Source organism: Phyllostomus discolor, chromosome 12, assembly GCF_004126475.2.
Source record: "Phyllostomus discolor isolate MPI-MPIP mPhyDis1 chromosome 12, mPhyDis1.pri.v3, whole genome shotgun sequence".
NCBI classification, from domain to species: domain Eukaryota; kingdom Metazoa; phylum Chordata; class Mammalia; order Chiroptera; family Phyllostomidae; genus Phyllostomus; species Phyllostomus discolor.
The window spans coordinates 31,859,431-31,886,263 of NC_040914.2; the positions used below are offsets into that span (position 1 = coordinate 31,859,431).

At 46.5% G+C, this 26,833-nt stretch overlaps 1 protein-coding gene across 1 annotated transcript in view; it reads right to left on the reverse strand.

Moving 5' to 3' along the window:
• The window catches only part of GABRG3 (gamma-aminobutyric acid type A receptor subunit gamma3), a 346,751-nt gene that overhangs the window by 129,854 nt on the left and 190,064 nt on the right, over positions 1–26,833 (reverse strand). Inside the window, exons 4-5 of the mRNA XM_028503676.2 lie at positions 7,679–7,899; positions 5,517–5,599 (exon numbers count right to left, since the gene is read on the reverse strand). Coding sequence (XP_028359477.1) covers positions 5,517–5,599; positions 7,679–7,899 — 304 coding nt within the window. The remainder of the gene's footprint in view (positions 1–5,516; positions 5,600–7,678; positions 7,900–26,833) is intronic.

Here is a 26,833-nt window from a genome sequence, read left to right on the forward strand (position 1 = left end):
AGTTTTCCCAGAATGCTCTTCTTCTACTTCGTGGTGCCATCCAGGATGTCCCGTTGGCTGTGACGGCCTTGTTTTGTGTCCCGTTGACATGGACAGTTCTGAGGCATCCTGGCAGATTCTGGACAATGCACTGCAACATGCATTTGCATGATGCTTTTGTCATGATTGGAAGGGATTGGGGGGGTTTAGGAGGAAAACTGCAGAGGTGAAGGGCAAGGCTCATTCCATCACGTCAGGGTCACGTCCTCTCCACACAACGTCCTCCTGCTGACATTGACCTTGATCACTGGCTGCAGTGCTGTTTGTCGGGTTTCTCCACTAGCAAACAGCTCTTTCTTCCCCTTTCACTCTATGCTCTTTGGGAGGAGGTCACTCCTCTCAGCCTTGGTGTAAGGCTGGGCAGCTGTGCTCCGTCTCCTTGGACAAAGACTCTCTACGTAAATTATGTGGAATTCTCCTGCACGGGAGACTGTGCTCTCCTATTTATTTAAGGCAAAATGATATTTGGCTGCCTAACTATACCACAACTTGTTTATCTATCAGCTCGTGGACATGAGGGTTGTTTCAAAATTTGGCCGTGTCAGCACGGCTGCTATGAACAATTGTGTTTGAGATTCTGAGTGGACAAATGTGTTCAGTTTTCTCTGGTGGGCGTCTTGGAATGGAATTGCTGGGTGATATACTAGCTTTACATTTAACTTGTGCAGGGGCAGCCACACGATTCTCCGTGCCAGCTGCACCATTTCACATTCCTGCCAGCCATGCTCGAGGGTTGCAATTTCTCTACCTCTTGGCCAGCCCCCTCTTCTTGCCTGTTTTTTTTTTTTTTTTTTTTAATTTATAGCCAACTTACTGAGTATGACATTTGTGTGTCTAATCATGGTTTTTATCTGAATTTCCCTAATGTCTAATTATGTGGAGGATTTTTCATGTGCTTCTTAGTCTCCGGAGAAATATTTTTTGTCTGTTTTTTAATTGGGGTGTTCGTCTTTTTGTTGTTGATTTCTAAGAATTATTTATGCATTCCGGATGCTAGACTCTTAGCAGAAATATGATTTACACATATTTCCTCCCACTCTGGGAGTTTTCTTTCACTCTCTCGATGACCTTTGAAGTACCAAATGTGGCATTTTTATGATGTCTTGTGTAACTATTTCTAAAACTGTTGTTACTTTCACTTTTAGTGTCATATCTAAGAAACTATTCACTAGCCCTGGCTGGTGTGGTTCAGTGGATTGAGCACTTGCCTGTGATCCAAAAGGTCACTGGTTCAGTTCCTGGCCCAGGGCACATGCCTGGGTGGCAGACCAGGTCCCTGGTTGGGTGCATTTGAGAGGCAACTGACTGATGTATCTTTCACACACTGACGTTTCTCTCTCTTTCTCTCTTCCCCTCTCTCTAAAAAAATTAATGAATTAAATCTTTATAAAAGAGAGAAACTATTGACTAATTCAAGGTCAAAAGATATACATATAGCATTTTCGAAGTATTCTATAGTTTCACCCTTATATGTATGTCTTTCATACACTTTGAGTTAATTTTGTATATAGCATGACACAGAGGTCTAACTTCATCCTTTTTTTCAACAATTTTTAAAAAGATTTTATTTACTCAGAGAGTGGGGAAGGGAGGGAGAAAGAGAAAGAAATATCGATGTGTGGTTGCCTCTCACTTGCCCCCTACTGAGGACCTGACCTGCAACCCAGGCATATGCCCTGACTGGGAATTGAACCAGTGACCCTTTGGTTTGCAGGCTGGTGCTCAATCCACTGAGCCACACCAGCCAGGACCCAATCACTGACTTTTGATTGGAGTGTTTAATCTTTTTACACTCAATGTATTTACTGATTAGAGTTTATGGCTGTCATTTTACTATTTGTTCTCTACATGTCTTATGTCTTTTTTCTCCCTCTATTCTTCCTTTATTTCCCTTTTTGGCATTAAATAGACATTTTATAGTATAAAATGTTAAGCACCCTTTCATTTCTTTTGCTATACGTGATTGCTATTTTCTTATCCTGAGTATTACAATGAACATCTTCTAGTATGGAGTAATAGTAAGTTGATTTCAAAAGAATGTAAAAAAAAACCTTTCCTCTTATATAGCTCCATTTCCACCCCCAATATACTTTCATTTTACCATGAAGAGCTCTTTTAGTATTTCTTATAAGATAGGCATCTCTGTTAGCCATAAATGTTCTGTGCCAGTTTATCGAAAGATGTCTTTCTCCTTACGTTCTGAAGGGTAGACTTTATTGTGAATAGAATTCTCCGAGGATGGTCTTTTTCTTTCCACCTTCCAGCCTCCAGGGTTTCCGGTGAGGAATGAACTGTAAATTTTACGAAGGACAACTTATGTGCCCTTAATGTCTGCGTCTCTCTTGCCACTTTCTGTTTGTCTTGTGAGGGTTCATCATATGTCCTTGTGGATGTCTTCGAGTTTATGCTAATTACGTTTGATTAATTCTTGGGTATGCAGATTCGTGTGTTTCATCAAATGTGGGGAGTTTATATCACTCTATCTGCAAATAGTATTTCTGCCCCACCTACCGGGGTTCCCCTGACACTTACAGTGGGTAGTGACGGCCCACCGCTCTCTGAGGCTCTGTTGATCTTTCTCCGCCCTTTATCTTTCTCTTCTTTGGACCAGATAATAAAAATGGACTTGTATTTAAGCATGCCAATCTGCCAACCCCCTCTAGTGAGTGTTTTATTTCAGTTACTATACTTTCTTCTGATTTTTCTATTGTGATAAAATGCACATAACATCAAAGTACCATCTTAACCAGTTTTAAGTATGCAGTTCAGTAACATTAATACACTAATCTTGTGGGGCAACCATCCATCTCCAGAACAGTTTTCATCTTGCAGAAGTACGACTCTGTCCCCGTTGCACAGTAGGTCCCCCTTCTCTGCCCCACCAGACCCTGGCAACCACCAGCCTACTTTCCGTACCTACTATTCTGACGACTCTAGGCACCTCAAGTAAATAGAATCATGCAGTATGTGATCGGCTTCTTTTATTTAGCATAATGTCTTCAAGGTTCATCCATGTTGTGTGGCATGTGTCTCGGTGTCCTTCCTGTGTAAGTGTGACTAGTATTCCATCGCATGCTTATGCTGGCAGGAGGGGCGGGGCAGGACAAAATGGCGGCTGGACTACAGTCCATCATGGCGGCCGAAACAAACATGGCGTCTGAACTACAACCCGGAAGAGATGGCTGACGTCAAGCCAGGGCACGAAGAGAGCCACCAATGATATGTTACCGCTTTGTTCGGAGGGGACCAATCCCCAGCTCCCATGGGGAGAGTGGACCATAATAAAACCCGCCATATTCCCTGTGCAGTGCAGGTTTTCTCCTCCCTCCCTGCCCCCCGCTGTGCGGACGGGGTGGGGGGGGGCCTTGCCTGTGAGCGCAAAGCTCAATAAAAAGCTCTATACTGCCTAATTTTGTGGCTAATTAGCATTTATTCCTCAGAGTCTAAGAAAACCTTTCATATACCACATTTTGTTTCTTGATTCATCTACCAACAAACACCTGAGCTGCAATGACGCAAGAGATTCTCTCACTGGAAGGATAGTCCCTGCTGAGCCCTGGGTCACGTGGCTCAGTGGATTGAGCACTGGCCTGTGAACCAAAGGGTTACCAGTTCGATTCCCAGTCAGGGCACATGCCTGGGTTGCAGGCCAGGTTCCCAGTAAGGGGTGCTCGAGAGGCAACCCCACATTGATGTTTCTCTTCCTCTCTTTCTCCCTCCTTTCCTCTTTCTAAGAATGAAATAAATAAAATATTTTTTAAGAAAAGAATAGTCCCTGTTTAGCTTTGGCTGTGGGAAGAATGGAAAAGCAAGAAATGGGCCTCCTAAGAATTTAAAACTACCGCCTGAGATGACAAAGATCTGTGGCTACAATTCACACCCCCTGCGCAGCCCAGAAACCAAGGCTGAACTTTGATTTAAAGTGACAGAGACACCAAGCAAAGGCAGAGCAGACCCTCTTTGGAGGAATCTGCATTAAATATAAGCCTCAGAGAAATCCCACAGAAAAGTATCCAGGAAACACGAGCTCAAATGACAAATTACTACGAGACGCAGTAAAACGAAACAACAAATTCTGCAAGTTGCTCCCACACATACATCAGAATGTTCAGGAAATAGAAAGGAACAGAAGATGGCACTGAAAATTTGGTAAAGAAATCAGAGGCTGTCCAAATGGTGTGGAAATCAGAATTAAAAACAACAAAACAGAATAGATGATTGCGAGAAGGAACGATGAAATTGTAGACTCGGTAGATGAGTTCAGCGCACATCCGACTGTTGGGAAGGTCAATGGAGTCAGATGAGTTCACCGAGAGAACAGATTAAAGGTGAAGTGAATTCATCACCAGGAAATATTATACACACATATCCCTAACTGAGTCCCAAGAAACTAGACAATTTGAATTATCCCATAACTTTTAAAGGCGTCAAATAAGGACATCAGGCCCAAAGTGTCTACGGGCTAGTTCACCAGACAGTCGCAGACGTTGGCCGTCTGCCTCAGAGACTGAAAACGTAATGGCTTCTGGACGTGGATTCAGTTTGGATTCAACTAATCTAACACATAAAAATATTTTTACTCAACCTTGGGGATCCGTGAAATTTTGCTTTCCAGCTTGTTTTTTTTTTTTCTGAAGCTAAAACCAACTGTAAAATCTATTCCCCCCTTATTCCATTTCTGTCTTCTCACTATAATGTCTGGTGAGGGAAGCTGCAAAACTGGTGGGTGCCCTCCCATTTGTCGGTCACGACCCATAAGCAATGATACCAAAAGCCAATGAAATTCAGTGAATTCTGATGAGTCATGCTTACATAGTCATGATCAATACATTTAAAATGAGCCACCATGAATTCCACATATGTATTTCCATATTGACCTCTACTTAAACAACTTATAAATAAGCAAATATATTTGATGTTTCCTTTTGTAAGTATCTTTGTATGCATTAGATATTGTCTTTAAGAATTTTTAAACGATCACTTGTTAGCTGTCATATCAATCATAAGCAAAATATTGAAACATAAAATACTGTGAAAATTATGTCCTGTAACTGCAATGAGACAAATATAAATATATTTAAATACATTTTTAAGCTTTCGATTTAGAAGACAGAGGACCTTGCTTGAAATAGCATGAAACCCAAAATTACCACAAATAAATGTTTTATACTCCCAAATAATGCACAAGACAACTCCGATGCAGAAAGGTATTTGGTAAGTCATGTGTTCACCCATTTCTGGGGCCTTTAATATTCAAATCAATGGTCACGTCACTCACAGCCTTACCAAGGCACCTGTTTTGGAGCAGGGGTCCCATGGATAAAGTGCAGAGTGAAAACACCCAGGTGGCCAAACCCTAACCCTAACCCCCTATCTGCCCAGGGAGGGAGGCTATAAGGAATCACGTGACCAGTGGCCGACCCCTCCAGCCCAGGTGAGACACCCCTTCACCCAGGATTCCACGCGGCGGTACTCACAGCTGGAGAAGATCAGCGGGCAGGAGTGCTCATCCATGGGGAAGTTGTGCAGCTGCAGCTGGCACTCTGCGTTAATGGTGAGCCTGCGGGGCGAGGGGGGGGGGGAGCCAAGGTCATTCTCAAGGTCAGCCTGCCAGAACCCAGCAAAGTCACATTACTACAGCTGTGGGGGGAAACTGGGGTTGGGGCAGGGGATGACAGCACGCGTAACTCGCTCCTGGCGGCGCCACCGTCCTTCAGCGATATCATCTGGTGGCTCGCCCTGCCTTGTGGGATGCTGTGGTGCTTTTCACCAGCAGTGGCAGGGAAAATTGCTGTTCGTAAAGTTCCCCCTGTGTCTGGGAACCCAAGCCAAGTCTGGAAGGGGACGGTGTTACTGTAAGTCCCGGTTTTCAATCAGTTTGGCTGGATTCAGTCCTTCCTTCTTTGAAACTGGTGTACATGTCTAAATAGGTAGCGTGCACAACTAATCCATGTGTGTGTGTGTGTGGGGGGGGTGGTGGTGGCATGCATAACTGCCCCGTCCACCCGGGAGGCAGCGGCTGTCCTGCATGCTCCCAGGACAGACAACCTGGGACTCCGAGTTTCTGTAAAGGATCGCAGGACCGGCCACGTCTTGCGCTGGTTTGCTGAGACCTCCCTTCCACATCTTACTCATGTGCCTTTAAGGCTGATGAAGACATGGCTATTACAAACCCCAGAGCTCCCTGCGGTGACTCTCCTGTTGCCGACCCCAGCTGGACAAGGTCATTACTTCCCTGAAGCGTTAAAATTCTCTACTCTGCTTATTTGGATGCTACTCTGTGCCTTGATTTGGGCTGTGGGCTCTTGTCTACCGTTGTGCGTGACAGCTATCTCGGCAGGGACACCAATCATCTGACAGTAAGGGCTCATGATAGGAGATAGAGGGAGAGGGAGAGGGGGGTGGGGGGCTGGGGGGAGGAGGCTGGTGGCGCTCAGGAGCCAGGAGGATGCAGGGACATGGGTCAGAGGAACTAGATAAGTCTACCTCTCCTGAGGCATGCTGAACTTGAAATGCTCTTTAAGACCTTCGGGAGCAGCTATTTTGCCCTGTATAATGTGCACTTTTTTTGCCCACATTTTTGAGCCCACATGGGTTTAGCGCTGAGACGTGGGTGGCATTATACACCAGAGCGCATCACAGGCGGCAAAATACGGTATCACACAGGCTGGGGGCCCCAAGAGTCTGGAGTCCAGGAGTGGTACGTCAGAAATAGCCTCATGGGAATCTCCGTGGTGGGTGTGGCTTTTACAGTCCTGGGAACCAGTGAGCCAAGCCCTCAGGAAAGGGCAGGGTGAGCAACCTGAGGGGGGAGTCAGAGGCTGAAGGGAGAGAAGAGGCGGCGTCCAAGGCAGGGTAGGAGGTGCATGCAGCCAGGAGCCGTTGTGCGGTGAGGGCCTGACGGGGAGTCTGTTGGAGCCGGACGAGGCCCCAGACCCAGGGCGGGCAGCGCCCAGAAGGTCCTGCCCGGACTCTCCTGCTGGGTGGGCGGGAAGGCTGCCTTGGGGACAGGAGTGGCCGTGGCAGGTGTGCGTGGCAGGCTCAACCCACCGCACGGGGAGACTCTGAGAGACACAGACCTAGGGTCGGACCCCGGGAACAGTAGCTCCCCCTAGCGATTTGGGCAGGTCAGCTCCCTCCTTGGAAGCCCACTTTATCTCCGCTAACCAGATTTCTGCCGGGACAGCGGTGCCGCCAGGAGTGCGCGCGATGCGGTAGCCACCGCAGCCATGAGGGCTGCATGGCGGCCCGCCCTCTGCGCTGTTTTCCCCCTTGTGCGCTCAGGTTTGTTAATTTCCTATAATTACATTTGTTAATTAGTACGCCAAGACATCTTTATTTTCCTAGCTAAGTGGACCCGCGGGTTAAATAGATTAAAGGTAATTTCCACGGCCCACTTGCGGCAGAGATGGAATCTGATGAAGACACGGGTTGTATTTGTCGCAGACCGTTCGTGCGCGCGCCTTTGTTTTTTACCCGCGTGGCATCTGGGCGCATTTCCAAGTGCCACGCTGCTGCGGCGCGGCGACCAGGGCAGAGGCAGAATTTCGGGGAGAAAACAGAGCCCCATCCCTCCAGTGACCTAAGGGAGGGACCCAAGTCAGACCCTCGGGGACGCCCCCCCGCCCCAGCGCCTCACCTCAGCGTGTAGAGGATTTTCCCGTCGTTCCAGATGCGGAGGAGCTGGTTCGGGGTGGTGATCCAGTGGGCCTCGGCCGTTTTGGAGTTGCGGAAGATGGTGTCCGGGATCCATATCAGCCCCACCATGTTGCTGTTCAGAGTGAGGATTTTCATGGTGCTATTGAACCGGAGGCGGCTGTCCGTCCAGGTCTGGGCAAAGAAGATATCGATCTGGTATTCCTGCAACAGGGCGACAGGAGAGGCCTGGGGGTTGGATCGGGGGACTGGCTGCAAGTTTCATTTGCGTTGGCAGAGCGTCTCCATGTGTGTCTCTCGCTCCCACCCCCCACCCCACATCCCGCCCCCCTCATTCCTTTCCCTCCGTACTTAGTGCAGCGCGTGACTCAGCACAGCCCCCACTCAACACGCGATAACCAGTGTGGTAATGTGAACGTGCTCTGGGACTCTTACACTGCAATAAGCACGTGGTGTCACCAGAGGCCAACAGGCAGTAGAACATAATTCAGAGCGTGGACGCAGACCTGCATTCCTAAGGCTGAGCTCTGACCTGCAGCACGACCTACGGAAGCCTCAGTTCTCTCCTCTGTGAAATGGGCACAAGAGCAGTGTCCACCTCCTCCCTGGGTTATGAAGCAGGAAGGAAATGATTCTTACAACCCTTTTGTCGGGCACAGAACAAACGATCCATAACTGGTGTATGGGTCAATGACTATTGTTTTCACTCAGGAGTCTTCTCCAACAGCACAAGCCAGATTAAAAAGAGCAGGAAAGCCCTGGCCAGGTGGCTCAGTTGGCTGGAGCACCATCCCGTACACCAAAGGGTTGCGTATACCAAAAGGTTGCAGGTTCGATTCCTGGTCAGGGCACATGCCTAGGTTGTGGGTTCAATCCCAAGTCAGGAGCAGATGGGAAGCACCTGATAAATGTCTGTGTGTCTGTCTGTCTCTCAATTTAGTAATAAAAGATCTTCAGTGAAGATTAAAAAAAAAGAACAGAAGACAAAAGCAGCGACAGAGAAATAAAGAGCCCACAGATGCCCAAGGCAAACTCTAATTCCAACAGAAGGCACAGAGTGAGCGTGAGACGCAGCACTGACAGGGTCCCACAGTCACAGCCCCGGAATGACTGTGCTGTGATCGTCAGATATTGGGGTGGGGATGGCCGCGCCCCAAGGCCCCGTCCAGGAAGCAGGCGGGTCCCAGCAGAATGCACGCGCCAGCCCGGGGGACCATCAGCGTCACAGATGAGTCTGGAGGAGACCTGCCCTCCGGGGCACTGCTTACCCGGGGCACAGGGGTGTCTAACTCATTGTCACCGGGGGCCCCATCAGCCTCTCGGTCGCCTTCCAAGGGCCGAAATCACTTTAGGACCATGTACATGTAACTACTCCTTGACGGTGAAGGAACTGAAATTACATGCGGCCCTTGGAAGGCAGCTGTGAGGCTGATGGGGCCCCCCGGTGACAATGAGTTTGACACCCCTGCTATAAAGGTACCCTGAGTGGAAGGTTGGAGCAATAACGTGGCTTTTCCTACGCACGAAGAGAACCACTGGGTGGCATTTCATACCCGCCGGGGCAGGTCTCCAGGGGACCCCTGCATCGCGTTTCCTTCCAGAACGGCAGAGTGAGTTCCCTGTCAGCAACGCTCACGAGTACTCACCCCGCCCCCCCACCCCCCAATGAAATCTCAAGAGCGAGAGACCGTAAAACGGTTCAGTGATACTTGAGAGGGAGCCGCACTGGGTGCTCGAGTGAGCATGGTTTTTACTTCGTCTTATTTTCATTTTCACCCTTGGAGACTTGGCCGGGGCTCTCGCGCCCACCGCCAAGCTGGAGAATCAGGATCCCAGGCTTCAGTGTTTGGTTTTCTCAGCTTGGTGGGTGTTGGATGTACTGCAAGATATGCTAATGAGGCCTATTTAAGGTGCTTGATCCAAGGGTGCAGAGAAGCCTTTTTTTTTTTTTGCAGCTTGAGGTATGATTGGCATCTAACATTGTGTAAGTGTGAGGCATACAAGGTGCTGATTTCACAGATGTATATTGCAAATGACCGCCACCACGGGGTTCGCAAAGACCTGTCCCATCTCATGGGTACCACTTCCCTTCCTTCCTTCCTCCCTTCTTTCCTTCCTTCCTTCCTTCCTTCCTTCCTTCCTTCCTTCCTTCTTTCCTTCCTTCCTCCCCCTTTTCTTTCTTCCTCTCTCTCTCCTTCCTTCCTTCCTCCCCCCTCTTTCTTTCTTCCTCTCTGTTTTCCTTCCTTCCTCCCTCCCTCCCCCCTTCCTTCCTTCCTTCCTTCCTTCCTTCCTTCCTTCCTTTCCTTCTCTCTCTCTCTCCCTCCCCCCCTCTCTTTTCAAGGAGGACATTTAATTCCTTTCTTACCCAAAGTCTATAAATCAGGGGAAAGATGCCCTATCTGTAATTTAATGAGGAGACTTTTTAATCACTTTTTCTTAGCTCGAAAATAGGTGAAGAGGGTAAGGGGATCAAACACATGGTAACGGAAGGAGACCAGACTGTATGATGTATCATAGAGTTGTACAGCAGAATCTGTTTGAAAAGATTTTATCTATTTATTTTTAGAGAGGGGAAGGGAGGGAGAAAGAGGGAGAGAAACATGAATGTGTGGTTGCCTCTCAAGAGCCCCCTACTAGGGACCTGGCCTGCAACCCAGGCTTGTGCCCTGACTGGGAATTGAACTGGCGACCCTTTGGCCATTCATGGTCCAAATTAATTGCCAAATTGCATTTCGTCTTCAGCCTTCAGGACTCCTTGGGACACACTGAGACATAGCAGACCCTCAGCCCTGCAGATCTCTACATGACGTAGGGCTGGAGGGGCCGCTTCATGAGCACGAAGCACCTCTGGAAGGGTAGGAGTCTGGGCGAACACACCAATGCAGGAGGACCTGAGATGCACAGTGGCCAGCACAGAGCACAGTCCCAGACGCCCACTCTTGTGCCCTGCGGGGCCACCCCTGGTGTCAGCAAACCCAGTGTCAGTCTGAGTGAGCTTGTCACCCAGGGGAGCGATGGCTGGCCTCACTTGGAGATTAGAAAAGCCATCCCTGTGAGGACTCCGAAGGTGGGACAGGCACGCCGCCAGCCTGTGGACAGTGCCACGCGAGGACAGCAAAAAGGGACAACGGGACACAGTATATGAGGCAGGACCTGGAAAGCAGTTAATAAAAATAGACAGGGGCTCCAAAATGGGGCAGAGTTGAGAGCCTCTGGCCTAGAAAGATGAAAATAAGTAACGCGCAGACTTGGCTCAGCTCAGGGACGCGGGCTCCCGGAAGAGAGACGTTTACACAAGGTGGTGCTTTGTAACGTGACAAGAAGACATTTCTGGGGCGTCACGGATCTCCCTCCAGCTAAAAATCTCAGGTTCCCCACAGGTATTTAAGAAAGGCCTGTAATTGAGAAACTGGGGTCAAAAGAAAGAGTGTGCTGAAATTCACTACTTTCTCACACAAATTAGTAAAAATGAAAAACACTGCTTCGCACACCGCTCTCCCAGTGGGATGGCAACAGGCAGAGGGAAATTGTGTGTCGTGCGGAAACTTGTCCATAAGGGAACGGGTTCCTTGTTATCTGGGGGACTTCTCTCACATGAAAAATACACATTAATTAAAGACACAGAGTGTGATACCAGGTAACAATCTTAGATTTTTTTTTATTGATTTTAGACACACACATACAGATTTGTTGTTCCACTAACACATTCATGGGTTTCTTCTTATATACGCTCTGACTGGGGATCGAACCTGCATCCTTGGTGTATTGGGACAATGCTCTAACCAACTGAGCTACTTAGCCAGGGCCTATAAACTTAGACATTTTAAGGCATCGATGATCATTTCACGTTTACTGTGCACTCACCGTGTGCCAGGCATTATACATTATTTGACAAATGTTCTTTCTTTAATTTGCCCAACACTGTCTAAGGTGGATTTTATGATTTTCTCAATGTTCTATCCAAAGATGGTGTCAATAAAAGGTTGCACGTTATTTTCAACTAGAGGACCACAGAATTCTTTTCCCTTTTTTGAAGCAAACAATCGATCTTTCTCTCACCTCAGCGTTTCTCTCCCTCTCTCTCCCCCATCCTCTCTCTCTCAAATCAATAATGTCAGGGTGGAGTCGTTCAGGAAACCGGAAGGACGCATTCAGCTAAGGAGCAGGGTTTGTCAGTGGGAGTAAGAGGGGAAGGTGGAGCCAACCCAGGGAGGTTGGGGAGCCAGACACTGGAGGTTAGGGCTCACTCGGTTGTTCTCAGGGTGGGGTTTTTAAGCGCAAAAACCCCCACAAAGGGTAACTGGTTGTCGTGTCCGAGTCTGATTGGCTAGAGCTGGTTGCTGGGTGCCGGTTCTGCTGACCGTTGTTCTTGATGCATCTGGTCAGGCTCAGGTTAAAGCTGCAGCCTGTGATGCTGGACAGGCCGACCCCAGACCCCAGTCTTAGCTGGGCATCTGTCTGTCCTGGGCAGGGTCAGCAGGCAGTGGCCCGCCTGGTGATTTTCCATTCCTCCTAGGCCTGCCTAGGTCTGTCAAATAATAATAATACCACCCATATCCTTGGGTGATGATTTTTAAGAAAACCCACTGTAGAAACTGTAGTGAATTTATGAGTTTTCCAGATCTGGAGTTCTGCGTTCAATATGTATAGTTCAACATGATCAGGCATGTTCTGGCCCCTCTTAGCGCTGTGGGGATTGCCTAGCAGACACGGGATTTTCATCTGTGCACTGGAAAGTGAGCACTTCGCATGATTTTGAGAGGGCTTATTGGTTTTCCTCCCGGTGTGCTGGCTTCTGTCATCAGTTACAGGTTGTTAACATGTAACGTAACCCACTCTATTGTCTGCTTTTCTAAAATTTCCAGTTGGCTTTTCTCTTTATCATCTGTGTATTTGCTGAAAAACTTTTATTTTAACCCTTATAAAGGGAGTAATGACAATCGTTTTGTTTAGGATTTTAAAACTACCTGCCTCGGTATTTTTGTTTTTTAATTTTTTAAATTAATTTGAGAAAGAGAAACTTCAATTTGTTGTTTCACTTATTCATGCATACATTGGTTGATTCTTATATGTGTCCTGACCAGGGATCGAACCCTCAACCTTGGTGTATGGGGATGGTGCTCTGACCAACTGAACTACCTGGCCAGGGCCCTGCTTCAATAAAATAATTCCAACATCTATTTCACATTGGACCGGGGAGGTCTGTTCATTGTCCTTTCTAATAGGAGTTGAAATGTTCATGGTTTTCCCCATGCCAAGCACATTTTTCTCGTATTCTTCTCATTGTAAATTTTATGTTAGGAGACTCTAGGTTTTTCTATTATTCTATAGAAAATATACATATTTTTGTTTTCAGCAGGCGACCAGCCCGGTTCCAGCTGCAAGTTCCAAGCTGTTCCGGTGTCCCGTGGTTACAATGTAAGTTACAACGTATGGAGTAGCTAACCTCTCCTGTTGCCCTGCAGATCTGCCCGAGTGTGTCTGGGACCTCCGTGGGGCTCTCTCAAGTAGGGCAGTTCTGCAAGTCTTTGGTTTGCTAACTATGATCAAGTCCACGAATAAACAGGTCAAGGTAAGACCAGGAATAAATTATATAAACATTTCCCACGGGATCATTTTCTCGGCTACTTGCACGAAAAGGGGCCCTATGTTAAGCCTGGCCAGCTCAGCGGAGGGTGTATGCCGGGCTAGCAAACTCAGAGACCAAAACTAAGCAAAAAGGTTGGTCTGCAATGAAAAGTTTTTAACAAAAAGCAGGTCATGGCAGACCGTGTTCTAGGCTAGTATCTTCCCTGACAAAAGTCAGTCTTTCCCTTAACTGAGCCTGTCTGTGGATGTTTTTGCATCTAAGACAAGCTACCTTTGGGATGTCCGAGTAATTTCCTTCTTCTGGACCCCTCAAAACACAGCCGCCTCCCCAGAGGGAGGCCACAAATCCCCTCACTGTTACTGTTACCTCTTAACTGCTGACTGTTAACTACCCTGTGCTCACCTGTGTAAAAGAAGCGTGTGTCTATCATGTTACTTTTTATCAATCCCAGAGGCTTCCCTGCTTTGCTTTCTCCCGCCTCCCTAATCTCTCACCAATGGGTTTCACATAACCCCCTGCTGTCCTCTTCTCCTTTGATTGTAATTTGTAATGTACAAAGCCAGGTGCAAAACGGCCCTTCCCAGGAGCATTTTCTCAATCTCTCAGTCCACTGTTGAGGTTTTGCTTCCCCGCAATTGTCATCAGTTTGGCTCAAACAAACTCACACAAATTCTCTACAGGTTGGAACATTTGTTTTGCTGACATCTACTTTCCTCTCTGATCTGCCCAGCACTTTCTGAACTGCTTGTGTTCTCTTGGATGGACCTCTGGCCAGACACGTGGGGCTCTATCACAGGCTGTCCTGTCCTTGCCATGGGGGAGGGAGGAGCGGGAAAGAAAGTGTGGGATTCAGCTCAGGACTGCAGCAGCAGCTAAGGAGAGGGAGGGCTTCAGGTTCCAGAAGCTGCCACAGCCAGCAGTGACGTGGAATTTCTTGGGGACTCAGATAGGAAAGAACAGAAGAAATGGGGAAGGGAATGGGAGGATTTCTAGTCTCTAAGAATTAGGAGTTCTTTTGCAACTCTTCGAGCCAGAGAAGAGGGCTTATTTTTAGAACTCGCATTGTCTGCAAAAACTGTTCAGACGTCCAGATTTCAAGCTGCCTTCCTAATTATCTGCAAATAATGACAGCTGTATTTGTTCTTCCCGCACAGTGCCATTCTCCCTGTTTTAGGAGCGGGATTCATGGTGGGGTCTGTTTCTGTTGCACTTGGACTCATCTGGAGACTTGGGGATCGCAGCCCAAAGTTTGCAGGTCGCACCAGACCCCCTCCTGGAGAGCTGGGGACTCCCATGTTTGTCCCCAACCCTGAGGGGGCTGGCTAGATTTTTCTGCTTGCAATTTCAGCCTATCAGCAGCCTCCTCCCAAATCAGCAGATGCTCCCGATGCTCTATTTGAATTGCATGCCACCCCCACCACCCCCTCCCCCGTCCTGCTCATTTGGTTTAGCGCATAGCAACTAAACACACAGACACACACGCGTGCCTGCACATGCAGTGTTCTTATTGATGATCTTTCAGTGTCTGTGTCTTCTCTTGAAAATGCAGCTCCACAAGGGCAGGGCTTCTGGTCTGTTTAAATGACTGATGGACTCCACATACTCAGAATAGTATCCGGGACATAGTGGGGGCTCCACCAACGCACGGGCGACTGAGTGCACACTTCACTGCCCACGGAGCGCAAACGACCCTGAAGTGTCCCCAGCTCTCCAGCCCTCCCCTCTGACTGCTTCTCTCTCCAAACCCCCGCCTCCCCCATCAGTTATCCGGATAAGTGCGCCTGAGTGGCTACATGAGTTACATTGTTCTCTTTTTCGGCAGATCTTTGCAGTGTAATGTCGAGATTCTATTCAAATTCCCTCCCTACATTCTCAACCAAATTCTATTTACATCACGTCTCCAATGTCTGCTTATTCCTTATCTTGTAGCCATGCCTCTGACCTAGTCTTTGGTACAAACAGATTGAGGGAGTTGTTGCTGATTTTTGTAGCAAAAAAAAGGGCAACATTCGTAGTGGTCCGGAGCTTCCGTGGCTCAGTCATCCAAATTCACGTGTGTTCAATGAATGTACTTTCAGTGACTTGTGCTTGAAGCCCTTCATTCAGGGTCGAGGTTTGCTACGCTTGTACTCCTAGAAAATGACTGACTGATATCAATATTATTAGGTGGGAAAAAGTGTAATCTACCCATAGCAGTAGATCTCCCTGTTGCTATGGAAATAGCCCTGATTTACAGTCCCTTTGTCCCTGGTCTGAAAGCACTGCTGTTTGGCGCTGTTATAGAAATAGTCTGCGTCCCGGTGGCTATGGCAACGGCTTGCAGGCAGTTGCTCTCACCTCCCGGCTTGCCTCCCATCTCTGCACACTGGGCCGCAGCCCCGGTTTCAGGTAACAGAGGTGGGTTTTATCTGGGAAATCATTAGGGCCAGGCACCTGTTCTGACCTTGGCGGCCACACGCCTCAACATGCGAGGTGCCCGTTATCTGGGAGGCACCACCCTGCCCCCTCTCTGTCTCACACACATGTGCACGTGCACTCACACACACACACACACACATACAAAATCTGGTCCATAGCCAAGGAAGAAGGACAGCACCCAAGGATGATGGTGGGCCCCGTGGGGTGGCCGTCCCAGCGACCCCCAGATCCACACGTATGCAGGGAAATGAAGTGAGGTCACGCTTTCGACTTCATCCCAAATGCACATGTGTCTGCCTTTCAAGTCACTTCCAAAGGCGTCTGTGATTTTGACAAGATTTAGAATACGACAAAAGGACAAGGCCTTTGTTTTCTGTAAAATGTGTTCACTGAATGAGAAACATGTGAAATGGAAAGCCGTGTTTTCCAGTGAGCCCATCTGCTGCCGTGTTGATGGGCGTCACTAAGGTTCAAGGACAAGGGTACAGATCGCAGACGGGGTGACTGTGTGGCTGATGGGACGCACGAGCCGCCATTAAGCTAGTACATCACCCGAGCTCACACAGGTATTGGCCTATGAAGCATTAAGACTCACGATGATCTCCGATAAAGTTAAGGTAACAGCCTAAAAGTATGAGTGATACCTAAGCTAACATGGGAAGCCACACTTCTCCAAAGCCATTAATCACCAATCTACTTTCCTAAGTGTGGGTTATTTTTAACTTTCATCAGTTGTGGAAGGTTGCCAAATAGCCTGGGAATTTAGTGCAAATAGCCTGTTAATGAATTATAAATATATATTTCCAAAAGATCTATAAAATCCTCTGTGAATATTAGCATTTCTATAATTACTGTGAAAAGTACTATAAAAACATAAGGGAACTTTTGTCACTATTTGGTACTTGTAATTCATTGTACAAGTCAACAAACTGTAGATGCATTTTTCATGTGTTGTTATTTATTTTCTTAATAACTTTTAACTTAGGGAAAGTTTCAGATTCACAGAATTCTGTACACCCTTCACCCAGTTTTTCCTGTTATTAATGTCTTACATTCATATAGTGTATCTGTTATAATTAATGGACCAATACCGATACATCATTAACTAAAATCCATATTTTATTCATATTTCCTTAATTTTTATTTAGGATCCTTTTTTTTAAGTCCCAGGATTCCACCCGGGGCACCACAGCACTTGCAGCCATTACGTCTCCTTACGTTCCTCCTGGTGGCGACCGTCTCAGGCCTCCATGCTTTTGGGGACCTTGTCCCTTCTGAGGAGCACTCGTTAGGAATCGGGGAGAATGCCCTTCGATTGTGGTCTGTCTGACGGTTAGACCTGGGTCACCGGGAAGAAGGCCACAGGGGTATAGTGCCCGTCTCAGCATAACACATCCAGAGAGTGTCCCACCGGTGAACACCCACTGCCGACCTTGATCTTGGTCACCTGGATGAGGCCATGAGTGTCAGGTTTCTCTCCTGGAAAGTTACTTCTCTGCCCCCTTTCTTTACTCTTATCTTTTTAAAAGATTTTATTTAGTTTTAGAGAAAAGAGAAGGGAGGGAGACAAGAGAAACATCAATGTGTGGTTGCCTCTCGCACGCCCCCTACTGGGGATCTGGTCTGCAACCCAGGCATGTGCCCTGACTGGGAATCAGACCAGCCACCCTTTGGTTCTCAGGCAGGTGCTCAATCCACTGAGCCACACCAGCCAGAGCTTGTACTCTTTTTTTTTTTTTTTTTGGAAGGGAAGGAAATCAGTAAGCCACTCAAGTCAGAGGAGGAGAGCTAAGCTCCACCTCCTGGTATAGAGTATCTATATAAATTATTTGTAATTTTTCTGTACGAAAAATTCGCCTCTTTCCCACACTCATTTATTTAACCTTTCATTTTTATCAGTATGGAATCGGGAACACAGTCAGGCTCCAACACGGATGTTCCCTGGTCCACGATGAACCGAGCACGTGACCGGGGTCTCATAAGGTCATAACAGCGCTGAAAAGTGTCCCTCACCTGGCGCCGCCACAGCTGTCACCAGTGGGGGCCTGGCGCCTCGATCACCAGGTCTGCGGAGACACTGGAGCAAACCAGCCTCGGGGCCGCCAGCCGCGTGCAAGCGCAGATTACTTACAGATCCCTCTCTCCACGCATCCAACAGCTGTGCGCTGTCACACAGCCACCGAGCTGCGCCGCAGCAGCCTCACCGGCCTAGTTTTCTGTGTGCGCTGATGCGTCACAGTCTGTTGTGCTCAATGTGATCTCGCGCCGCTTCATCGTGTGGCGTGTGATGGCCACCTGCCGCACAGGCTGGACCACCTGGCCTGGGCGTGCGGCGCGCTGTTCAGGCCAGGTGCGTGAGCGCCTCCGTGACGTCCGAGGGGCAAGGAGCGCACCGGAGGATGCGTTTCTGAGGACGCACCGCTGTCGTTAAACTGCGTGTGTTTGCACTTTCTTTATGCCGTGGCTTGTAATCCAATTCCACTTTTTGTATTTTTGGCTTAGAGTCTCCCATCCTTGGCCGTGAGGAACTCTTTCAGTTGGGCCCATGGCGGTTTTGACATACTGTCATTGGTGCGTGCTTTCTGGAAATACAAGGTCCCCCAGGCTCATATGTTTCCTTCCCCAGTCCTCGAATCGGCCGTTTTTTCCCAAGAAGTCCTGGTTTGCAGCCTTTGATTGCAGACTGGTGCTGGAAACCAGTGTCTGCTTCTAGTTACACCTGTCGCTGCTGGGCTGTCGTTGTCCTAGGCCTTCTTAGCCGAACACCTATGACACGCACTTATTTATAAATATTCCCACGCAAGATCCTGCGTCTGTATTAAACTAAACATCAGCCCGCGCAGGTCGTTCCAGCCCCTCCGCCCGCCCACCGGTAAACTCTCACTCCGCAGGAGAACCCCGCCCCCACATCTGCCCTCAGGGACTCTCTCAGCTGCTTGGTGCGACTGGACTGAAGCATGGTCTAAGGATTATTTTTTTCACTTTGCAATTGCTTTCTTTCTTTCTTTTTTTAAAAATCATTGTTCAGGTATAGTTTTCTGTCCTTTACTCCCATCCCAGCCCACCTACCCATCCCTCCCCACCTCACTCCCATTCCCCGCCCCCAGTTTTTGTCCATGTGTCCTTTATATTTGTTCCTGTAAACCCTTCCACTTTTTCCCCTGAAATTCCCTCTCCTATCCCCTCTGGTCACTGTCAGCCTGTTCTGTATTTCAGTGTCTTTGGCTATATTTTGCTTGTTCATTTGTTGTGTTGTTTAGCTTCCTGTTAAAGGTGAGATCATATGGTATTTGTCTTTCACTGCCTGGCTTGTTTTGTTTAGCATAATGCATGGCCTCAGAATTTTAAACCACATCCCCAGGGGACACGGCTTTGTCAGCCAGAGTGCACGGCTTATGTGCAGGTTTGGGCTTCATGTTTAGTCTCACAGAGTCTACTTATTTATAAAGTTAGTTAGGACAGTAGGTTTTGTTTCTTTTATCTGTAATATAATTAGAATGTTTTTGTGTATTCTGCCGCCAATACAGGGAGTGAAGGCCATGACTGGATGGACTTAATAGAATATAGAAGACAGGAAGTGCCAATGAACTCAAAGACAGATTATCCAGATTGAAGGATAAAGAAAGAAAACAGCCCTGGCCGGGAGGCTCAGTTGGTTGGAGCATCATCCTATGCACCAAAATGTGGTGGGTTTGATCCCTGGTCAGGACACATGCCTGGGTTTTGGGTTCAATTCCCAGATGAGGCGCATATGGGAGGCAACAGATTGATGTTTCTTTCTCTCTCTCTCTCCTCCTGCCTCTAAAATCAATAAACATACCCTCAGGTAAGGATAAAAAATAGCAATAAAGAAAAACAAAAATGTATACTTAGGGACTTGTGATGTTCCAACACTTGTGTAAGTGGAATCGAAGAAAAAGAGCAGAGAGGTAGAATGAGAAGGAAATAATTGCAGAAATAATGTCCAAATAGCCAACCTGGACAGAAGAAAAAAAAATCAATACCTAAGATGCACAGGCAACTCCCAGCATGACAAACAGGAAGAAGGTCTTGTCTAGATACAACAGAATCACACTGGTAAAAGCCACAGGTATAGACAAATCTGGAACACAGTGAGAAATAAAAGACATGCCGTATGCAGGGGATAATGATTCCATGGAACGCTGATTTCCCCTTGGAACTATGGCAGCAAGGGGACAGTGGAACAGCTTTCGAGTGCTGAGTGAAGACTGTCCAGCAAGAATTGCACATGAGATAAAACAGCTTTCAAAAGTTAGTGCAAAGACATTTGCAGATAGAAGAAACAAAGAATTCACTGGAGACAGACCTGCACCACAGCGGGAATTCTAAGGGCTCAAGAAAAATGATCTTCTATGAAAAGCTGGGAGAGCTTCAGAAATGTTTGTATGTGTGTAAACAAAAACACTCAGGTTTAGATTTTCCTTGTCAGCATATTTGCATAAACAAAAACACTTGATGTTTATAGTTTTCTTGTTAATTTCTTTATAAAACATATGACTATTTTGAGCAACAGTTATACTTTCTCACATATAATATATGCAAATAGAATGCATATAACAACTAGAGCATAAGGTATAGGGGAGAGAGAGGTAAACAGACTTACACTTTGAGATTTTTACATTTCTATGAAGCAATACAACTTATCATAAGGAGATTGTGAACACTTAAGGATGCCTATTTCAATTCCTAAAGCAAGCACTAAAATGTACTGAAAATACCATAGATAAAATGACCTAAAATAAACTTGTGTTCTAACAATATTAAAATAATGCCCCCAAATGTAGGAACAAAGGAACAGAAGAACATAAATTAGGAATAACAGCAAAAATTAATGAAAGTGTAGACCTAAACTCAATCCTATCAAAGATGTCCTGAGTCATTATTTCTCAGAGAAGAAAATCAAATCACAGCACAGGAAGATCCATGACGCACTTACTAGAGAGACTATGAGAAAATACCAACAAGAGCGCATGTTGCTGAGGATGCTGGGTGATGAGAGGCCCACAAATTACTGGTAAGAATAGAAGGGGTGTGGTCACTCTTGAGAATAACTTGTCAGCATCATTTAGCCTGTTCCTCACACAATTAATGTGTTTCTCCTTCACATTGTTGATGTTTCTCTCATGGTTTCAGTCTCTTTTTCTCTCTCTTCCCCTCTCCCTAAAAATAGTGAAAAATGTCCTCACAACAGCCGAGGGGGAAAAGAAGAAACTACCCAATGAACTGTGGTCAAACAGGATGGTGCCCAGCAACCGAATGAATGAAGGAGACAGGACCCTGGGCAGCAACTGAATGAATGAAGGAGACAGGACCCTGGGCAGCAACCGAATGAATGAAGGAGACAGGACCCTGGGCAGCAACCAAATGAATGAAGGAGACCCACACGTGTGAACACGGCTTTCTAAACTTAGAGATGAGTGTGACAGCTGCAAGTTAAGAGCCCTCATGGACTATTATATCATTTGTGTAAATCTGAAGATACACCCAGCAATACTATAGATGTTAAAGATAACAGAGCTAGTTAATGGAACTAAGAATACAGTGATGGGAAGAACAGACCCCGGACTGATGACGTGGTTGATTCTGGACAAAGCGGTGTGGATAGGAATTAGGAGGCAAACAAAAGTGATTTGAGTTTTACATCAACTATTCTGGGATTTTTTTTTTTGAAAGGAAATGAAAATTAAACAATAAAAAATTCTCTCTTCTCTATCTTAAAGTTGTATGAAATGATTGACTTAAAATTGATTTTTAAAATATCTTCCCAAGTAGACAAAATTTTCATAATGAACCCAATTAAAGACCTACGTAGATAGCCTTTGACCCAGGGTATCAATGGGAATAAACACACAAGATAGCTATTTGGAAGGATGTCAGAAAAAGTATTTCTTATATTTTAGCAGCTTTCTCCTTCAGATATCAGAAAAGGTCATAGTGAATACACACCCACACGAACTTATGAATCATTCATGACAAAGGTTACGAGAATGTGGAAAAAAAGGGTATTCTCTCCAGTATTCTGTTACATTAATATTTTATTTTTCTGTGGCCTACTTCATAGATTAACCTTCCTCCTGCTTCTGACAAACCCCATGGGAAGAGAAAGAATGGATATAAAAAGGTGCACTTTTCAAGTTCATAAGATGATGAAGACGTAAAGAAATAAGACTCATACTAAAGCCAACTCGCCTTTCACTCTTCGAGTTATGAAGCATGCGGTTACCAAAAACACTGTCCAACTTGAAGCCTTTGAAAATATTTTTAATATGGCTGAGAAAAGGTCAGCGATTGTTTAAATGATCTCTTTTTTCCTTTTTTCACTTAGAAAAGGCAACCAGTGGGTGAGTGTGGGATGGCCAAAGCCTGTGGATGAGGGTAACACCTGTGAAATGGCAGACTTGGGAACTCTGAGCACCTGTTCCCGCCAGGCTAAACCCCTTATAAACCAGGGGTCTGAGTCGGGGATTTTATGAAGGTCACTGAGGTTGAACTTCAGAAGGAAGTAAATAATGCATTTGTGCCATCTAAATAATCCAACCTGAATCATTAAGATAGTAGAATTGAAGCCCTGGCTGGCGTAGCTCAGTGGATTGAGCACGGGCTGCGAACCAAAGCGTCGCAGGTTTGATTCCCAGTCAAGCCACATGCCTGGGCTGCAGGCCATGGCCCCCAGCAACCGCACATTGATGTTTCTCTCTCTCTATCTTTCTCCCTCCCTTCCCTCTCTAAAAAACAAATAAATAAAATCTTAAAAAAAAAGATGGTAGAATTGTTCCAAATGGGAGAACGGGTCGATGAATGATTCCGTAGGAAAAGGTGTTCGTTAACGTCACTCAAACGCACCTGAAAGGTCAGGCTGGTTCCCATTTATTCGGAGCTTGACGTTCAATAGGGAGGAAGATATCGGAACATTTCAATTAGCAGCTGATTGCTCTTGCAAATCCTCAGGGCTGTAAACATCTGAGACACTTATCCCAGTACCCCAAGCCACTGAGCACTTATGTGATATGTATTCTGGACTAAAATCAGACTTAAAAGATAAGACAAAGCTCTTACTTTAAGCCTGTCCCTAGGGTCTTAGTCACTGTTGCCTGCGGTAGCTTCGTGAACTTCATTTTACTCTCTCTCTTGTGACTTCATGTAACCCCAAAACACTTAAATGTTCGCCCATTCAAATGTGTATATGGCTGACCTTTTGTGTCATCATTTCCCGTATAATGACCTAACTGGACTTTCATTCTGTTCTTGTAAGAAATATTCCAACAGAGGTGACTGGGTGGCAGGTCAGGGTACTCCCGAGGCAGAGGGAGAAGAGTTTCTGAGACTCGCAGAAGGCAGCCATTTGAATTCTCAGACTCGGGCAATCTGCAGGTTGAGTGGTGTGAGTGTCCTCACAGGAGCTGCCTTGCGTTCAGCCACTGGCAGAGCAACTCACCTCTTTTTTTTTTTTTAAGATTTTATTTATTTATTTTTAGAGAGGGGAAGGGAGGGAGAAAGAGAGAGAGAGAGGAACATCAATGTGTGGTTGCCTCTCACGTGGCTCCCACTGGGGACGTGGCCTGCAACCCAGGCATGTGCCCTGACTGGGAATCGAACCTGCGGCGCTTTGGTTCGCAGCCCCTGCTCAATCCACTGAGCTACGCCAGCCAGGGCTACAACTCACCTCTTTACTGTTATAACAGACTATGTATCATCTCTTTTGCTAGCCTTCCATTATTTTTTAAATTTCAGGATTAAAATTCAAACAGCTTAAAGTGCTATTAAAAAATAGATGTTACGAGTTCAGATTTTATCACTTATTTGCCTTTTGGTGGAGATGATAGTTGTTATTGTTGTTTTTTAATTTTACATGGGGGAAAAAACTGAACTCCTCCATCTTCTCTGTAAATTTTTAATAGACTCTTTCAGAATTTAATTCTTTCTGCCCTTTTCTATGAATTCATTGGTCAGAGTTCTTAAATTCACAGAACGGTAAGTTCTACCCCATAATTAAAAGTAGTGAAGAGATGACAAAAATAAAATACAAGGTCAATGATGTTCCTCCTTGGGTTTGTTCCTGGGAGGCGTCTTGCAAGGCTGAGCTGCCCTGACCCCCACATCCTTACCCAGCCTCCTCGGACAGCTCCCTCCCTGGCTCCAGCGGATCCTCTATAAAATCGGGAGCTGGACAAGCCCATCTCAGAAGTTTCATCCAGGTCTGTAATTGTCCAGCTCTCTGGTGAACTAAGGATGTTTGTTGATTTGACAGAGAGAGGAAGAGAGAGAGAGAAATATTGATGTGAGAGAAACTTCTACTGGCTGCCTACTGCACATGCCCTGACTGGGGATTGAACCCGCAACCTTATGGTTCATGGAACGATGCTCCAACCAACTGAGCCACCCAGCCAGGGCTCATGTTACTACTTTTAGTGTGACTTCTGACAGCATACAACATAGGTTATGCTAAAATTATCTTGAGTTGCCAAAGGCAAATCAATTCATTAACCTTCAATTCATTAAAAATTGAATGACTTTTTTTTTGAAGCACTGTTTTTTTTTTTTTAAAAAGCAATTACAGCATGGAACAAAGTATGCATCTCATTAAATGAAGACTTCATATCTGAAAGTCAAGCCTGAGCTGAATTCCTGAGTTATATTACAAGAGATCTGTTTGTTTGCTTTTTGGACCACTTGATGAAATCAATTTTACGCATGGTTTTACATCAAAGCTGTTGGTTATTTTTAAACTTACGCCTACCAGAGATGTCATGGATTCCTTGGGGAGAATGACTGCACGAGAAAACAAAGGAAAAGTGTGCATTACTTCATTCACTCGCTCAGTCCTTAATTCCCTCAGTCCACACCAGGCTAGCCGTTACATTATTGTCGCTAAGAATGATGTAGTCTTCTGTCTCTTTTCTCTGCTCTTACAAGATTTCCAGCTCCTTGCAAAATCCCCTTCTCTGTGCTACAGACCGTGTGCAATCTAATCTACTATCCTTTTATTATCTAGGTCTAGTCTATGATCACTTCCTTGGGTAAGAATACCCGAGTTCAAACCTCGGATGCGCTCGGGCATCTGCTGACGTCAGTTTCTCTCTTCCTGCTCTTTCCGGGCCTGGGGTTGCACGCCATCTGCCAGCGAAGGATGTGGCACCGTGATGGGGCCCGGGAGACACACGGAATGCAGGGTGTGGTCACAACATCTTCCTGAGGGAGCGAGAGGAGGAACTGCTTATCCCCCACAATCAAGGAGTTAGAGAGGAGCAGTCCTTCCACCGGATGAAATCGCTCTCAGAGTAAAGATGCTTGTCAAGAACAAACACGGAGATTACAAAATGCTAAAAAAGGCCCGTCCACCGAGAAGACGGTCGTCCTCAGCACATATTTAACCAACAACAGAGCTGCAGCTACGCAGCGGCAAGCTTTAAGAGACAAATAAATTCACGATCCTAGTCAGGGGCTTCTACAGCGCACCCTCAAAGACTGATTTTCCCATAAGTCAGAGAAATGAGGAAGACGTAGAATAATGGAGCACATGCCATCAGCCAGCATGATTTGAGGGATGTTACGGGGCATGCCTCCCAGGCTGGTGGCTTCCTGGGTGGTGGTTTCTGCTGGGCATACCCGCTGTGCTCTGGAGCAACGGTGAGGGTGATCTTGCAGGAGAAAGCATGCAGCTTGCAGGCCAGGAGCTGCTGAGCCAGGAAAAAGATAAGGAACGATGGAATGGGGGGTTGGGGGGGTGGGGCATGAGGATTGGCCTCCACAGGAAGGACTGTCCCATCCAAAATGCCAGAGTCACTCATGGGCACACATCCGAGCAGCCCTGGCTGGGTGGCTCAGCCGATTGGAGCATCGCCCCGTGCACCAAAAGGTTGCAGGTTCAGTCCCTGGTCAGAGCGCATATGAGAGGCAACTGATCGATGTTTCTCTCTCTCCCTCTCTCTCCCAACACCTCCTCTCCCTAAAAAAATCAATGAAGACATGTCCTCTGATGAGGATTAAAGCAAAGTTATGTATTCTTTTTTAAAGATTTTATTCATGTACTTATATTTATTTATTTTAAAGGGAGGGAGAAAGAGAGAGAGAGAGAGACATCAATGTGTGGTTGCTGGGGGCCGTGGCCTGCAACCCAGGTATGTGGCCTGACTGGGATTCGAACTTTGGTTCGCAGCCCACGCTCAATCCACTGAGCTACGCCAGGCAGGGCTAAAATTTATCTATTCTTTACCAATAAATTCCTTATAATATTTCCACTCCTTGAGGCGAGATTTTCACGTATACCCAGTCATTCAGAAACTTCTTTTCTAAAAGCACTCGAGCTCTCTGGCCCCCTTGAATTATTGATGTTTCTTTTTCATTTTTCCGAACATCAAGAAGATGAACTGCACTATTGTATCCGACGTCATTTCTACCAGATTCTTCTAATGGCCGCGAAGATTTGGTTCGGGCACACACAGGTGCCTCTCTTCTGTCACTGCTTCCTCCTCGCAGCTGGCACATGTCCCTTGTTGTCTGCCCCTCCTTGTTGTCTGTGCAGCCTCACGGAGCACGTCCTGGTGTCAGGCTTGCAGGACGAGCAGAAAGCCACCCCGGATCTGACCTGGTCCCGCAGTTACGTAAGACAGTGCCCCGGGGGAAATCAGGTCAAGTTTACCCAGGCTTTTCCGTACTGTTTGGGATTGCATCTTCATGCATAACATGATCTCAAAACAAAATGTCCAAACATTAAATGAATGGCTCAGGTGACGCTAAACTTCTCTGGCATGGTTTGACGGCGGTAAATTCAGATTGCAATTACACAATGGTGCGGTAGTTTGGGTTAAGATGGAAGTCTTTTGTCATCTTTCTAACTAGCAATGCAAAGCAGAAAATAAAGGGGGAAAAGCAGAGGGAAACACTAATGGCGTTATAGAAACCGATGTCAAGTTACGAACAGATCACTCTATACCTGAGTTTCTATCTCCTGGAGCGATAAAAGTCTAGGGATGCTTTGTTTCTTAAAGATTTTACTTACTCATTTTTAGAGAGAGGGGAAAGAAGGGAGAAAGAGAGGGAGAGAAACACAGATGTGTGAGAGAAACATCGATCAGCTGCCTCTCACACTCCCCTAACCCGAGGCCTGGC